Source organism: Eulemur rufifrons, chromosome 3 (genome assembly GCF_041146395.1).
Source record: "Eulemur rufifrons isolate Redbay chromosome 3, OSU_ERuf_1, whole genome shotgun sequence".
Taxonomy (NCBI): Eukaryota; Metazoa; Chordata; class Mammalia; order Primates; family Lemuridae; genus Eulemur; species Eulemur rufifrons.
In genome coordinates, this window is record NC_090985.1 from 33370640 (window position 1) to 33386631 (window position 15992).

The window sequence follows — 15992 nt, forward strand, 5'->3', positions numbered from 1 at the left end:
TGTAACAACTTTCTACATTGTGTGCCCTGCATAAATAGGCACTCAACAAAGTACATTTTATTCTCAGTTCCACATTTAGGAATCTTAAATTTTGTTTTAACCATTACATGGCTACACGTACTTTCACCACTAAGATCAACAGACAGAATTGCCCTTGGGTACTGATAGGTTGTAGTTTTCTCCGTAAACATGCTTCGCGAAGCAAGAGAACTCCCAGAAGATCGAGTTAGTGGAGAAGAGCACCTTTCCAAAAATTCTAGGGAACTGTCTTCATAGTCTGAATAGTCTGTAACATAAAATACATAAAGAAATATTAATAAAGTATCAGGTAATCAAGAACGGTCACTAAAAATAACGAGAAAGTCATGTTTCAGGATACATAAAATAATCATGCTACCACTTTCTCTTCTCATCCATGAACAGCTAGATTATTATAAACTGGCTTTAGCAAGAACACTTAGGAAATGCATGTACACAGTAGGGATCAGCAGGTTCTAACTGATATCAGTAAACTCTTGCGAAGGAGTCCAGAAGTGAAAAAGGACTATTTCTACACTGTTTTCCATTATTATCACAACCATGACTGCAGTAAGATGTGCAAGATGAAAATTAACCTTTTCTTCGATCTGTAAAGAAGTTTCTTGATGTCTAGCACACTGATTATTGTAGTGAAAATCTGATCAATAAATCCTTCGAGCAAAAACCAAACTCTGAAGAAAACTGATTGGTTCTAGAAGAAATCTGTTAAAGTTCTGTTCCTCTCCACTTGAAATGAGTTCTCAAATGTCTACAAGGGGAGAGGCCATATGCAGCTTACCAGAAAGTAGGGGTGTAGTGAGGGGAAGGAAAAACAGGCAAAGGTGTGAGTCTAGGCATGCAGGAGGGCTCTGAAGCAGAAGAGAGCATGGCACATTTGGCAACTCTAAGACTGTGGCTGGAATACAGTGAGTGAGATGGATAAGAAATGAGCCCGGAGTGACAGGAGCCCTATCAGTTTAAAAATTTTTCTTATTTTTAAGTTTTATCCTAATGCAATCAAAAGCCACTCAACCGTTATACAGGGGAGCAGGATGTGACACAAGTCCAGTTCCATTTCTGTAGGATCATTTTAGTTGCAGAACGGAGGATGGAGTGCAAGAAGGCACACAGGGGCCGGGCGCAGTGGCTCACACCTGTAATCCTAGCACTCTGGGAGGCTGAGGTAGGAAGATCGCTTAAGGTCAGGAGTTCGAGACCAGCCTAAGAAAGAGCAAAACTCTGTCTCTACTAAAAACAGAAAAAATTAGCCAGGCATAGTGGCATGCACCAAGTATTCCCAGCTACTTGGGAGGCTGAGGCAGGAGGATTGTTTGAGCCCAGGAGTTTGAGGTTGTTGTGAGATAGGCTGACGCCATGGCACTCTAGCCTGGGCAATAGAGCAAGACTCTGTCTCAAAAAAAAAAAAAGAATGCTCACAGAGAAGTAGGGAGACAGTTCAGAGGCTACAGCAGTAGTTCAGGCAAGAAATCCCGGTGCCTTGGAATGGGACAATAGCAACTAAGGGGAAGATTTAGAGGAAGACATAGTACTGTTACAGACTGGAGGCCGAGAGCATCAAGATTGATTTCCAGGTTTCTGCTTCAGCAACTAGGTGGTAAAAATGGGTCTGAGAGGGGACTGAAGAGTAAATGGGAGGTAGAGGAATCAGAGAAGGCATACAAGTTTAGAGGGTGGGCTTCTTCAGATGGGAGATCTGACACATCATCTACACGAACCTAAAGATGAGGGGGTGAGAGGATGATGGTGGTAAGAAATGCCAGGATTAAGAATTGAAAGACAGACATGTCCCCTATTTTAACAGAGGCAAAGAAGAAGATAGATATATCCAGGTAAGTATGGAGATGTAGTAGATAAAAGATGAGCAAGTTTCCACCTGATGGGAATTTACTCATCTATTTCTATTTCTTCAGCTGTGTGAGGCAAAGGATGTCAGTTGACGCAGGTTAGGGAATAAAAGGTGGGAAAGAGTGGGAAAGTTGAGGAAAGGTAGAGAGTAGTAAAGCAAGTTTACAAGATAAGAGTAGTAATAACACTGTCTATACCAAGTATACATTTGAAGTTGGTGGTTGTGGAAGGCAGAATAATGGTTCCTCAAACATGTCTCTATCCTAATCCCTGGAATCTATAAATACACTAAGTTACGCAGCAAAGGGAATTAAGGTAGAAGATGGAATTAAGGTTGCTAGTCAGTTGACCTTAAAATCGGAAGAGTATCCTGGATTATCTGTGTAGACCCAGGGTCATCTTAAGGATCCTTAAAAGTGAAAGAGGGAGGCAGAAGAGTCATTGTCAGAGTGAAATGATATGAGAAAGACTTGACTGGCTGCAGCTAGCTTTGAAGATGGACGGGGGACATGAGCTGAGAAATGTGGCAGCCTCTAGACGCCAGAAAAGCAAGGAAATGGATTATCCCTGAGAGCTCCAGAAAGGAATGCAGCCTTGCCGATCCTTTAATTTTAGCCCAGCGAGATCCATGTTGGACTTCTGAACTCCAGAACTTTAAGATAATAAATATGGATTGTTTTAAACCACCGATATATAGTAATTTGTGACAGCAGCAATGGTAAACTTATATAGTGGTTATCATAAATTCCACAACATAGCCAACATTGATTGAGGGCTCTCAATGTGCCAAATACAATTTTAAGTTCTTTACCTGTATGAAGTCTTTTAATCCTCACAACCATCCAATAAGGGAGGTAAGACTGCTAGCACCATTTTAACTATTTTACAAATGAAAGAACTATCCAAGGATACGCAATGGCAAAGACAACATTCAAACTCAGGGAGCCTGACTACAGAAGTGGCAGGCTCAACGAACACGCACAATCAGTGGATGTCAACATTTAAAGTGTGTACCAGCTGGAAAGCTTGTTAAAACCCATGTTTCTGGGCCTCACCCTTAGCAGATCAGGAGTGGGAACACTGAGATAATGTTGATGCTATTAGACAATAGTCATCTTTGGGTAGCACTGTGCTACTCTGTCTCTTGTGGCCTGCAAGTAACTGCAATCTGTCTACTAACACCATGTTATTTAGGCACCGGCATAAAAAGAGCAATATTAAACACTAATTACTTTGTCAAGTACTTTACAATAATTACATTATTTAATACCAGTAACAAATCTATGCAGTAGAAACTATCATTAAGAAATTGAGATTTAGACAATTTAAATAATCTGTCAAAAGTTGTCAGGCTATAAGTGTTATGAACAGGATTTGCTAAACCTCTATATTAAACTTTCAAAGCTGCCCTCTTATTGACTACATTCTATATTATCTTCTCAGCAGAAGTAGAAGTAGAGTCTGACCGTAGAAATAATGAAAGAAATCTCAATTTGCTGCCAAAAATAAAACATTGCTAACATTTAATCTCTCTGTTTTATTAGCAAATGAATACAATTTCTTGGCATTCTACACCCTACCTATATTCCTCACTCTAATCTCCTTCTGGCTATCAAGAATAAAAGTTTACTGTTATGTTTCAAGGCTTAGATCAGAAGTAATCTCCCACATAAGGTGCTTTTCTGATGACTCCAACTTTTCTAAATTTTAAATAGATTTTGTACCACTCTTACCATACAAATCAGACTTTCCTGGTAGACACTGATACATGCTTGTATGTCTGCTTACAAGCTCCATGAAGGAAATCTTTGTTTTCACTCCACAATGCTTTTGATTCTCTTTGCCTTTCTAGCTTTAATTCTTTTTAATCTCCGTATGCCTTCAGTTTCCTCATATTTACAGACACATGAAAGACAGGCAGGAAGTGACTTGCTCAAACTAACGAAGCTAAAAACTGGCAAAGATATCACTCTTAAATCACAACATGGCAACTCCTCATATATACAGATTGACTACAACATTAGTTTTATATCTTATAAACTACTTCTGTTTACCAAAACATACATTTAACCCAACGCCACAGGGAATAATCATAAAGAAGTATTTAACTAAATTATTACTTTTCATAAATTTATTTAAAACAACAGATAAGGATAAGAGTTTAGTGTGGTAACAAAGACAAGTAAAAACTTGTTGAAGGGAAGAATATATAGTCTTGTAAATAATCTTTAAGGTACAGGATATAAAATTAACAACATAGCATGGTGGTTAAAGTTAAAAATTCAAACTCTGAAGCCAGACTGCCTGGGTTTGAATGTGCTTTTCACCACTTGCTCGCTATGTCAGTTAAAAAACTCTCTTTACCTCTCTCTGTTGTTTAATTGTTTGTAATATTAACAGGTCCTACTGTAAAATGTTAATGTGAGGCTCAAATAAACTAATATACATAATATGCTTAGATAGTGTTTGGTCCATAAGTACCACAGCATATGTAAAATAACATTATCTGGTGAATTAAAGGAAGAATTTTTAAAACTCCCTCATGGTACTAATTATAGACTAAAACCCATATTATACTAGGAACCTCATTCAATAATAATGTGAATTCTTTAACATTATGAAGGCCTTAAAATTTTAAAGTTATTTAAAATCCTATATTTCCCACTTAAAGATCACTCTTCAATCATCTGGGAAAAGTGTCACTTCCAAAATGAATGTAAACAGCCTAGAATAAATTCTCCTCAAATATAATAATTAATTACAAAGATGATGGTGATTGCCACACTCAACACCTGCTGTTTATAAATAGCAATGCTTCTGTGCACCTTCAGTATTTACCAGGACTCTATTTATAAGGTTAAGATTTTAATTTACAGGCCTGATTTTAAAATGTAAATAAAGACATCATGTTCATTTTTTTCATCAAATGGTAAAAATATCTAACATTTAAAGTGTTTTCCAAATGACTCTTTATAAAGGGTTATCGGAGTTAAGGGTTTATCATAATTCTAAAGTGTAAGTTTTCTTTGCAAGTTTTTTTCTCTATTAATCCTAATGACACATCTGTCTTTCAAGTTACCACTTACTGTATTCTCATAAGCTCTCCCTATCCCTCACTTTGCTACAAGTGTGGGCCCCCCCTCCTTATTTTGTGTTATATTAATAGCTATCTTTTCCTGCACTTTCACAGGTATTTCAGTATATTCTGTGTCTGTTGCTAAACACTAGAACAGACCTCTCAATTCAATGATGCACCAGAAGATGACTTAAAATAGCTGGCCGTTCCTGCACTGACAAGCTGGTGTCTCCACTGGAACATCCGAGCCAGCCAAATCCCCTCAGAGCCTCTGGTCAGCTGGGAGTTCACAGAAGCACTGCTAGTCATATACAGCAGGTGTTGAGTGCGGTAATCACCATCATCTTTGTAATTAATTATTACATTTGAGAATAATTTATTCTGGGCTATTTACATTCATTTTGGCAGTTTTATCTGCATTTTGAAGCCTCCTACTTCTGTATTATAATGTGTCACTCACAGGAGGTTATTCAGTAATCAAATGAATTTGTGGTTAATGATTTTTGTTTACAGAGCCCCAGAGCTCTCTTTGGAAAGTGGTTTCAAGCTTTTCAATCCTATTTTGATCCTATATCTTCAAATTTACTCTGGCAGCTTTAGAGTTAGAGAATGTAGAAACTTCACATCCTGTGGAAAAATTAGATGTTATTTTTGGACTATGGAGAGAGTTAAAATCTCAAGAATTTATCAACAATGATTACTGACTATGAAAGTGGTTTATATTTTTTAAAACTGGTTTTATTATTTAATGAATGATAAAAATATTGATGAAAGAATATCAATACCACAAAATACTTTAGGTACCAATCATGTAATTTTCATTTTGAAGGTCCCTTTGTGCCACTTTCCAACTTGAACTGATAACAACTTTCCTTCCCATCTTAGAGGAAACCACTATCCTGAATTTTTTGTTTCATCATTCTCTTGCTTTTCCTACATATACAGTAGAACCCCTAAAAAATGTATTGTTTAGCATTAACAATTTTTTGAACTTAACCTAAAAGAAATCATACTACATTTTCTTCAGTGACTTAATTTTTAGCTTCACATTTTGTTCCTGAGGTTCTTGTAGCTATAATTGATTCATTTATTTATTTAGTGATACAGACGCCACTGAGGGAATATATGACTTCTGACAGAGCTGGGCTGCTTCCAGTGCTGCTATGAACCCTCTCCTATTTGCCTCTGTATGTATCCTGTGAGTTCCCTCCGGAATTCTGAGGCCACATGGCATGCACATCGTCAAGCTTATCCCTGTCTTCCACCATTTCCCACAGCAGTTGCGCAGGGGTCTCCGTTTCCTCAACAATACCTAATATTATCTACCTTGTCGTTTTTACTAATATGGCAGGTATGAAATAGACTTCACGAGGTTTTAAATATTGTGTTTATGCATCTTCTTGTAAGATTGAGCATTTTATTATATAGTCATCTTATCATATTAAGGTTTCTTCTTCTGTGAAGTATCTGTGAAAGTCTTCTGCCCATTTTCATACTGCATTATTTTTGTTTTTCTTTTTGATTTGTAAAAGTTTGAAATATATTCTAAATACTAATTTTCTGTCAGATATATGTGTTGTAATAATTTCTTGGGTTGTATCACTGCAATCTCTGCCTCCATCTTCATATGGCCTTCTCTCCTGTGTGCCTCAGATCTCCTTTTCCTTTCTCTTAAAAATAAGACATCAGTCACTGGCTTTTGGGTCCATCCTAGATCCTGAATAATCTCATTCTGAGATACTTTATTTAATCACATTGGCAAAGATCTTAATCCCAAATACAGTCACATTCACAGGTACCAGGGATTAGGACTTAAAATATATATGTTTTTGGGAGACACTATTTACCCTACTGTAGGAGTATTCTCGCTTTTGCTAAATTCCAAAAGAATTGGTGTAAGCTTGGAGTAATCTGTTCCTTTAATGTTTGGTAGAACTTGATAGCAAACTTTCTGGGCCTGCCCTTTTTATTTGTGGGGAGATTTTAAAATGCTGATTAAATTTATTTTAAGGTCTGGAGACTATTCAGGTTTTTACCTTCTTGATTTTGATTTCTGGCTACTGTCCATAGTTTCATCTAACTTTTTATAACGAACCTTGGCATAAAGTTGTTTATACAATCTTCTTGTCTGGAGTATATATAGTTATGTTCTATTTATTCCTAATATTGTTTATTTATACATTTTGTCTTTTATTCTTAATCAGTCTTTCCAGAGGTCTGATTTTTTTTTTTTTAGTTTTTTTTCCCAAATTTGGACATTTAGAATTTCTAGCATTTTTTTTCAGTTCATTAATTTCTGCTCATATGTTTATCACTTACTTCTCCATTTTTATTAATGTTTATTCCTATTCTTTTCTAACTTTTTATAGATACATAATTTTATATATTTATCAGGTATATGTTGTGTATTTGTAACATGCATAGAATGTGTACTGATCAAGTCAGGGTATCTTGGGTATCCATCACCTTGAGTATTTACCATTCTACATGTAGGAAACATTTTAAGTCCTCTCTTCTAGTTACTTTGAAATGTATAATATATTGTTGCCAACTATAGCCACACTACTCTGCCATCAAGCATTAGTACTTATTTTCTATCTAATTATGTCTATACCCATTAATCTCTCTTCAACCTCTCTCTCACCCATACAACCTTCCTTCCTAGCTTCTAGTATCTATCATTCTATTCTCTACCTCCATGAGATCAATATTTTTAGCTCTCACATATGAATGAGAACATGTGATATTTGTCTTTTTGTGCCTGGCTTATTTCACTTAACTTAATGACCTCCAGTTTCATCTATGTTGCTGCAAGTGACATGATTTCATTCTTTGTTATAGCCAAATACTATTCCATTATGTATATACACCACATTTTCTTTATTCATTTATCTGCTAAGGGACACTTAGGTTGATTCTATATCTTTGCTATTGTGAATAGTGCTGCAATGAACATGTGAGTGCAGCTATCCCTATCAAATATTGATTTCTTTTCCTTTGGATAAATACCCAGCGGTGGGATTGCTGGATTATATAATAGTTCTGTTTTATAGTTTTAATAATTTACATTCCTACCAACAGTACATAAGAGTTCCCTTTCCTCATCTTCACTAGATGTTATTTTTTGTCTTTTTAATGATAGTCATTCTAACTGGGGTGAGATGATATCTCATTTTGGTTTTGATTTTCATTTCTCTGATGATCAGTGATATTGAGCATTTTTTCATATGCCTGTTGGCCATTTTTATGTCTTCTTTTTAGAAATGTCTATTCAAGTCCTTATCCCACATTTTATTGGGATTATTTTTAGTTTTCAATATTTAAGTTCTTTGGCTATTCTAAATATATTAGTTCCTTGTTGGATTAAAGCTTGCAAATATTTTCTCCCATTTGACAGGTTGTCTCTTCACTCTGCTGATCATTTACTTTCCTGTGCAAAAGCTTTTTAGTTTAATATAGTCCGACCTGTCTCTTTTTTGTTTTTGTGTCCATGCTTTTGAAGACTTAGCCATAAAAATTTTTGCCTAGACCCATGTTCTAAAGTGTTTTCCCTATGTTTTCTTGCAGTAGTTTTATAGCTTCAGGTCTTATAAGTCTTTAATCCATCTTGAGTTGGTTTTTGTATATGGTGAGAGATAGGGTTCCAGTTTCGTTATTCCTCATATGGAAATCTAATTTTCCCAGCACCATTTCTTGAAGAGTGTTGCCCTTTCTGCCATGTATGCTCTTAGCATCTTTGTCAAAAATCAGTTGGCTGTAAATATGTAGATTTATTTCTGTATTCTGTCTCACTGGTCTGTGTGTCTGTTTTTATACCAATACCAATACCAGGCTGTTTTGGTTACTACACCCTTGTGATATATTTTGAAGTCAGGTAGTGTGATGCCTCCAGCAATGTTCTTTTTGCTCAGGATTGCTTTGGTTATTTCAGGCTCTTTTATAGTTCCATACTAATTTTAGAACTTTTTTTTTCCTAACTCTGTGAAAAATTATGTTGGTATTTTGATAACGATTATCCTGAATCTGTAAATTGCTTTGGACAGTATGGTTGTTTTAATGATACTGATTCTTCTACTCCATGAGCAAAGAATATCTTTTCCATTTGCTTACATCCACTTCAATTTCCTTTATTAGTGCTTTATAGTTTTCCTTGTAGAGATCTTTCACATTCTTGGTTAAATTTATTCCTATGTACTTTTTGCTTTTGTAGTTATTTTAAATGTGATTGCTGTCTTGATTTCTTTCTCAGCAAGTTCATTATTGGTGTATAGAAATGCTACTGATTTCTGTTTGTTGATTTTGTATCCTGTGATTTTACTAAATTTACCAGATCTAAGAGTTTTTTGGTGGAGTCTTCAGAGTTTTTTTAGATATAAGATCATATCATCAGCAAAAAGTACATAATTTGAATTCCTCTCTTCCAATTTGAATGCCTTTTATTTCTTTCTCTTGCTTGACTGCTCTGGCTAGGACTTCCACTACTATGTTGAATAGAAGTGGTGAAAGTGGACATCTTTGTCCTGTTCCAGTTTTTAGAAGAAAGGCTTTTAGATTTTCCTCATTTAGTATGATGCCAGCTGTGGGTTTGGCATATATGGCCTTTATTATATTGAGGTAAGTCCCTTCTTTGTCTAGTTTGTTGAAAGTTTTTATCATGAAGGGATGCTGAATTTTATCAAATGCTTTATTTACTTCTGTTGAGATGATCATATAGTTTTTCATTCTGTTGATATGATGCACCACCTTTCTTGATTTGCATATGCTGAACTATCCTTGCATTCCTGGGATAAATTCCACTTTGTCCTGGTATATTATTTTTCTTTCTAATGTGTTGTTGGATTTTTTGCTAGTATTTTGTTGAAGATGTTAGTATCTATGTTCATCAGAGATATTGGCCCATAGTTTCCTCTTTTTGTTTTGTCCTTTTCTGGTTTTACAATAAGGGTAATGCTGGCCTTGTAAAATGAGTTAGGGAGAATTCCCCCTTCTTTAATTTTATAAAAATAGTTTGAGGAGAATTTTGGTCTGAGAAGATACTTGATATTTCAATTTTTAAAAAATTTGTTGAGACTTATTTTGTGCCCTAACATATGATCTATCCTGGAGAATGTTCTATGTGCTAATGAAAAGAATGTATATTCTGTAGCTGTTGAATGAAATGTTCAGTAAATGTATAAAAGGTCCATTTGCTCTAAGAGGAAGTATAAATCCAGTATTTCTTTGTTAATTTTCTGTCAACATGATCGGCCTAATGCTGAGAGTGGGGTGTTTAAGTCCCTAACTATTATTGTATTGGAGTCTATCTCTCCTTTTAAACTTAATATTTTCTTTATATGTCTGGTACTGTTGGGTGTATGTATGTTTAGAATTGTTATATCCTGTTGATGAATTGAATTCTTTATCATTATATAACCACTTGACCATTTTTACTGTTTTTGACTTAAAAGTCTATTTTATCTCATGTAAGTATAGCTGTTCTTGCTTGGTTTTGGTTTCCATAGTGTATGGAGTATCTTCTTCCATTCCTTTACTTTTAGTCTTTATGTGTCTTTACAGATGAGGTGAGTTTCTTGCAGGCAGCATATAGTTTGATCATGTTTTTTTAATCCATTCAACCAGTCTATTTTAAGTTCAAAGTTTAATCTGTTCACATTCAAGGTTTTTATTGATGCATGAGGGCTTATTCCTATAATTTTATTAATTGAATCCTGGTTGTTTTGTATATCCTTTTGTTCCTTTCTTTCTCTCGTTTGTCATTATGGTTTGGTGGTTTTCTATAGTGGTAACACTTGAGCCTTTTCCCATCCTTGTTTGTGTGTTTGCTCTACCATTAGAGTTTTTATATTTTTGTGTGTTTTCACAATAGTAGATATCATTCTTTCACTTGCAGGTATAGGACGTAGGCATTTCTTGTAGGGCCAGCCAAGTGGTGATGAATTCTCAGCTTTTGCTTGAATGGGAAAGACTTTACTTCCCTTTCAAGTATGAAGGATAACTGTGCTGGGTTTAGTATTCTTGACTGCTAGTTTTTTTTGTTTCAGTACTTTGAACATACCATTCCTTTCTCTCTTGGCCTGTAAGTTTTGTGCTGAGAAATCCACTGTTAGTCTGAGGGTTGCTCCTTTAAAAGTGATTACCTGCTTTTCTCCTGCTGTTTTTAGAATTCTCCCTTTCTTTATCTTTGACTTTAGATAGCTTGACTATAATGTGCCATGGAGGAGACCTTTCTACATTGTATGCATATGGGGATCTCTGAGCCTCCTATAACCGGATGTCTAAATCTTTGGTTAGACTTGGGAAGTTTTCATCTATTATTTTGTTAAATAGGCTTTCTCATAATTTTGTTTTCTCTGTGCCCTCTGGGACTCCAAAACCTCAAATATTTGGTCAATTTATTTTGTGTTACTGTCATGTAGGCTTTATTCAATTCTTTTTCATTCTTTTTAATTTTTGTCTGACTGGATTATTTTAAATCTGTCTTCATTTTGTATTTCATTCAATGAATTCTTCATTTCCGGTATTTCTATTTGGTTCATTTTTATGATATATAGGTCTTTGATAAATTTTTCATTCATATCCTGAATGGTTTTTCTGATTTCTTTGCATAGTTTTCCAGTATTCTATTGTATCTCAATGAGCTTCTTTAAGAGTAATATTTGGAATTCTTTATTTGGTATTTAAAGGAATTTTTCATGATTGGGATCTGTTGGTGGAAAATTGTCGTGGCCCTTTGTGTGTCATATTTTCTTATTTTTCATATTTCCCACATCCTTCCATGGATATCTGTGCATCTGATGCAGCAGACACTTCTTCCGATTTTTTGAATTTGTTTTTATAGAGGAGGACTTTTTCCTGAAGATGTATCTATGGTGTCTGTTGGATAGGCAACTTTGGCTTTGATTTTGGTTGTATGTATTAATGTAGTCTCTGTATGATTTCTTCAGCTGGAAACAGTGTCAGTGGTATCTGATTTCCTCAGTGGCTTAGGGTGTGGTTATTACTGGAGGTTGTAGTGAAGTTTTGCTGAGGATTGGGATGCCGGGGGTGGGGGCAGTTTTTAAGTTTCAATGGTAGCAGCAGTAGGCTGAGTGTGCTTGTCCTTGGGCCTCTGAGTAGCATACGTTGGCACCAGTGTTAGTTAGCTGATTCTTGCGCCTCCAGATGCCTTCCTTGGATGCTGGAAGTAGCAGTGGTATACCAGGTGGGTGGATGTGTTCTCAGGCCCCTGGGCAGCAGGTGTGGCATGGATGATGGCAACAGCAGTGGCAGAACAACCCTCTATGTCCCAAGCAGTATACACTGGTGTGGCAGTGGCTATTGATAGGCTGTGTGAGCCAATCTCTAGTCCCACAGGTGGCACATGCAGGTAGGTGCCAGCTGTGGTGGTAGTGGCTGTGTAGGTAGACCCAACCTCCTGCCTCTGAGGGGAGTGTTTAGGTGTCAACAGTTGTGGACTGGGCTGGGCAAGCCATAGTCCTCTAGACTACGTGCTCTGGCAAGGGGAAGGGAGGCAAGATCAAAACCAGGCTGGGCAGGCTTATCCTCAGGCCTCTTGATGGTGCATATAGCTGATGACCGTGGTAGGCAGGTGCAGGGTGATCCCTAGGCCCCTGGTGGAATTCTTGGGTGGTGGGAAGCAGCTATGCTGCCACCCTGCTCCTGGGGAAGGAGAGATTGCTTTCAGTGGCAGTAGCCTAGGCAGACAGGTAAGGAACATGTTTTGCTCACACTTCAGCAACAGTAGTTACAGCCTGTGCTTTGCCTGCACTTCAGTCCTGGTGATGGGAGCTCACACTTTGCTTGCACTTCAGCCCTGGTGACAGTAGTTGTGGGTGGGGGACTCTCTCTGGGTATATGCAAATGTATGGAGGATCCACTGCCAGAGGCAGCAGTAGGCTGCCAGTAGGCCTGTGCTTCAGCTCTAGCAGCAGACAGCCATAATAGTGGCTGTAGGCTAGGGACGTCAGTAGGGCTCCAGAAAAATGGAGCTGCAGGCTCTGTTGGTTTCAGGAAAGCGTGCAGTCTACTGGTCACTGAGCTCTCAAAATGGCACCTTGCTGTAAGGTGCTTAGGATTCAACAGCTACAGTAAGCATGTGTGTGGGACCTAGGGGGAACTCTCTCTCTGGAACAACGTCATTGTGCAGTCTCCAGGCAGTTTCCTGTATTAGTTTCAGGGCCAACAAGGGTCAAGAGGCTCTCCTGTAGCTATGATTGCAGGATTCCTGGTGGTCATGTGAACTGCTGGGGGTCTCTTGCTTACACTTTCCCTGCATTGGGAAGTTTCTCCATGCTCCCAGATGATTCTGGCTGAGCAGGCTGCCTCATTTCCCTCTCCTTCCTTGCTTTAGGTGTTTCCTGGCACTTCTCTTCTGGATTCCGGCATGCTCTCTTAGATGATCTATTTGAAGTGTGATTATCTACTCACTAACTTGGTTCTTCTTTGTGAAAGAGGCATGGCCTCGAGTAAGCCATCTGGAAGCCCTCTCCTTTTCTGACTTCTTAAGCTGCAGACTTAGCAATTTTTCATCCTTTTCTAATATAAGCATGTATGGCAATACATTTTCATGTAAGTACCATTTTAACTACATTCACAAGTTTTGACATATAACATTTTTACCATCCTTCAGGTTCTTAACATCTTTTTTACTTTTCCTTTGGACTTGTTCTTTGATCCGTAAGTTATGTATAAGTGTGTTGCTTGATTTCTAAATATTCGGGGCTTTTCTACTTATATTTTTGATACCTGCTCTAGTTAATTATATTGTGGTCAGAAACCAGGGGTCTGTATTACATCAATCATTACAACTTGTTGAGATTTGTTTAAAGCTGTATCATCACATAGTCAATTTTAAGAAATGTTTGTGTCTGCCTAAGGAAACTATATACTCTGTAGCTGCTGAGCACTGTTCTGTATAGATCTATTAGATCAACTGCACTGCTGCTTTCTTATCCTTACAGAATACTTTTTAGTTTTATTAATTTATTAATTACTAAGAAATATACGATGTTATTCAGTGATAAAATTTAGAAATTTTGTATCAAGGAAGATACAAAGTGAACTGAATCTTTGTCATTATATGGTAAACTTCTTTCTCTAGGAATGATTTTTGCCTTAATGACTACTTTATCTATTTTTAATATATCTAATTTTCCTTTTGGTTAGTACTTGCTTACCATATTTTTCCATACTTTTATTTTCAACATTTCTCTATCATTATATTTAGATATGTCTTTTATATGTAACACAGAACTGAATTTCAAAATCTTTATAACCTTTATAATATTGCTACAATTACTGACATGTGGGTTAATTTCTAATATTTTATAATTTACATTTTTCTTTTTCTATGACTTCCTCTCTTCTTATTGCCTTCTCTAGATGGTTTACTCTCACTATATTTTTCCCCCTCTACTTAAGAAATTATACCGTATCCTTCTAATCTTTTAGTCCTTATGCTAGAATTTTTAAACACACATTTAATTTATTAAAGCCTAAAAAAGCAACAAATTCCTTTCATTCCTCCAGAACAATTCAAGGAGCTTAAAAACACTGAAATGTAAGAATGCTCCTCCCAATATACAAGTTATCATTCTTTCATATTTTTGTTCACTATCATTTTGTTTTTCCCCACAAATCAAATTGTTTTATGTTGTCAGTGTTTAGATTTACCCACATATTTACACTTTGCTCATCGTGTCTTCTGGTATCTCGAATCTTCCTTTTGTCATCATTTTCCTTCAGCCTTCAAGTTCACCCTTTAGGATTTCCTTTAGATATGGACTGTTGATAGCAAATTCTGTTGGTTTTTCAAGTTCTTCTAAAAATACCTTTATTTCACCCTCATTCTTGAAATCTAATTTAAGGAACTCTATGATTCTAGATTGAGAATAATTTCTTGAGCATGCTGAAGGGTGCTTGGTCAGAGCATCTAGTCCACCATAATGCTGGAAAGGAAAGTCTCTAATCAGTTGCAACGATTAACTTATAGACCATAGTAAAACAAAGTGGTATGTTTTTTGAAATTACAAGACAAAGGAAAGCTATAAGAACTTCTCAGTTCTCAAGAAATGGGGACCCTGTCATACCTCCATTTTGGTAAAGGGGAGTCCAAGAAATCTTAGAACTTTAAAAAATGGGAATAACCATCTTGGTATACTTACCATGCTGTTTAGATTTCTTTTTCTTTTTTTTCTTCTTCTTCTGTTTGGGTTTGTAGTGATCTTTGTCTCTCTTCTCTTTTCTTTCCTTGTCCTTTTCTTTTCTTTTACCTAAGAGATAAAAGTGAATACTTCAGTAATCATGACTGATCCTGAGTTGTTCCTTTGCGGTTAACCTAAAAGTAGCATTTATGTTTTAATCAGCTTATTCCAGTCACCTGCCCAGAGTGGATGGATTTAATTAACCTGTTCATGTCATGACTCTGGAACTGCTGATTAGCTTATTGGACTATAAGAGGGATCTTCATTAGCAATGTTGAGAAATCCCAACCACTGATACCTTAAAGTTAATACAGACAGTAGTTAAAACCTATAAGTGAGTAACACACTCAATTTTCTGATGTGACAACAAGTTAAACTCCATAATTTATAAAAGACTTGACTGAGGATACTTTCATTTCTATATATAATTTAATGAGAAAATATAGAAGATTAGAAAAAAAACCTGATGGACCTTTCTTTGGAAAAATTAAAAAAAAAAAATCCATAAATAATTCCTTCAGTCTTTCAACACTTCCCTGTGTATATAAGAATGAAGGCTAAGAACATGAAGGAAAAAAACTTATTTCATTAAACTATTTTTTTTCCCAAATTTTACAGCATTCTTTTTCCTAATCATATGTACTTAACAAAAAAAAAAAAAGATGTTAGAGCAGTATCCTAGAACATATTTCAAATTAAATCATTACATATACCCTAGTAGTTATTGTTCTAAGTCAGAATGATTTAGCCTACAATTTATCAACCATTTTAACCAACTTTGACCCAAGCTCCCATTAGCCAATGTATTGAATATTTAAGACTATTATCCA

General features: G+C 36.1%; 1 protein-coding gene across 4 annotated transcripts in view; it reads right to left on the reverse strand.

The window, feature by feature from the left end:
• Positions 1–15992, reverse strand: part of PHF20L1 (PHD finger protein 20 like 1) — a 78572-nt gene that overhangs the window by 14509 nt on the left and 48071 nt on the right. For all 4 annotated transcript variants that reach the window (XM_069465963.1, XM_069465962.1, XM_069465961.1 and 1 more), the window contains 2 exons: positions 15124–15231; positions 122–286 (listed from right to left, as the gene is read on the reverse strand). In XM_069465963.1, coding sequence (XP_069322064.1) covers positions 122–286; positions 15124–15231 — 273 coding nt within the window. The remainder of the gene's footprint in view (positions 1–121; positions 287–15123; positions 15232–15992) is intronic.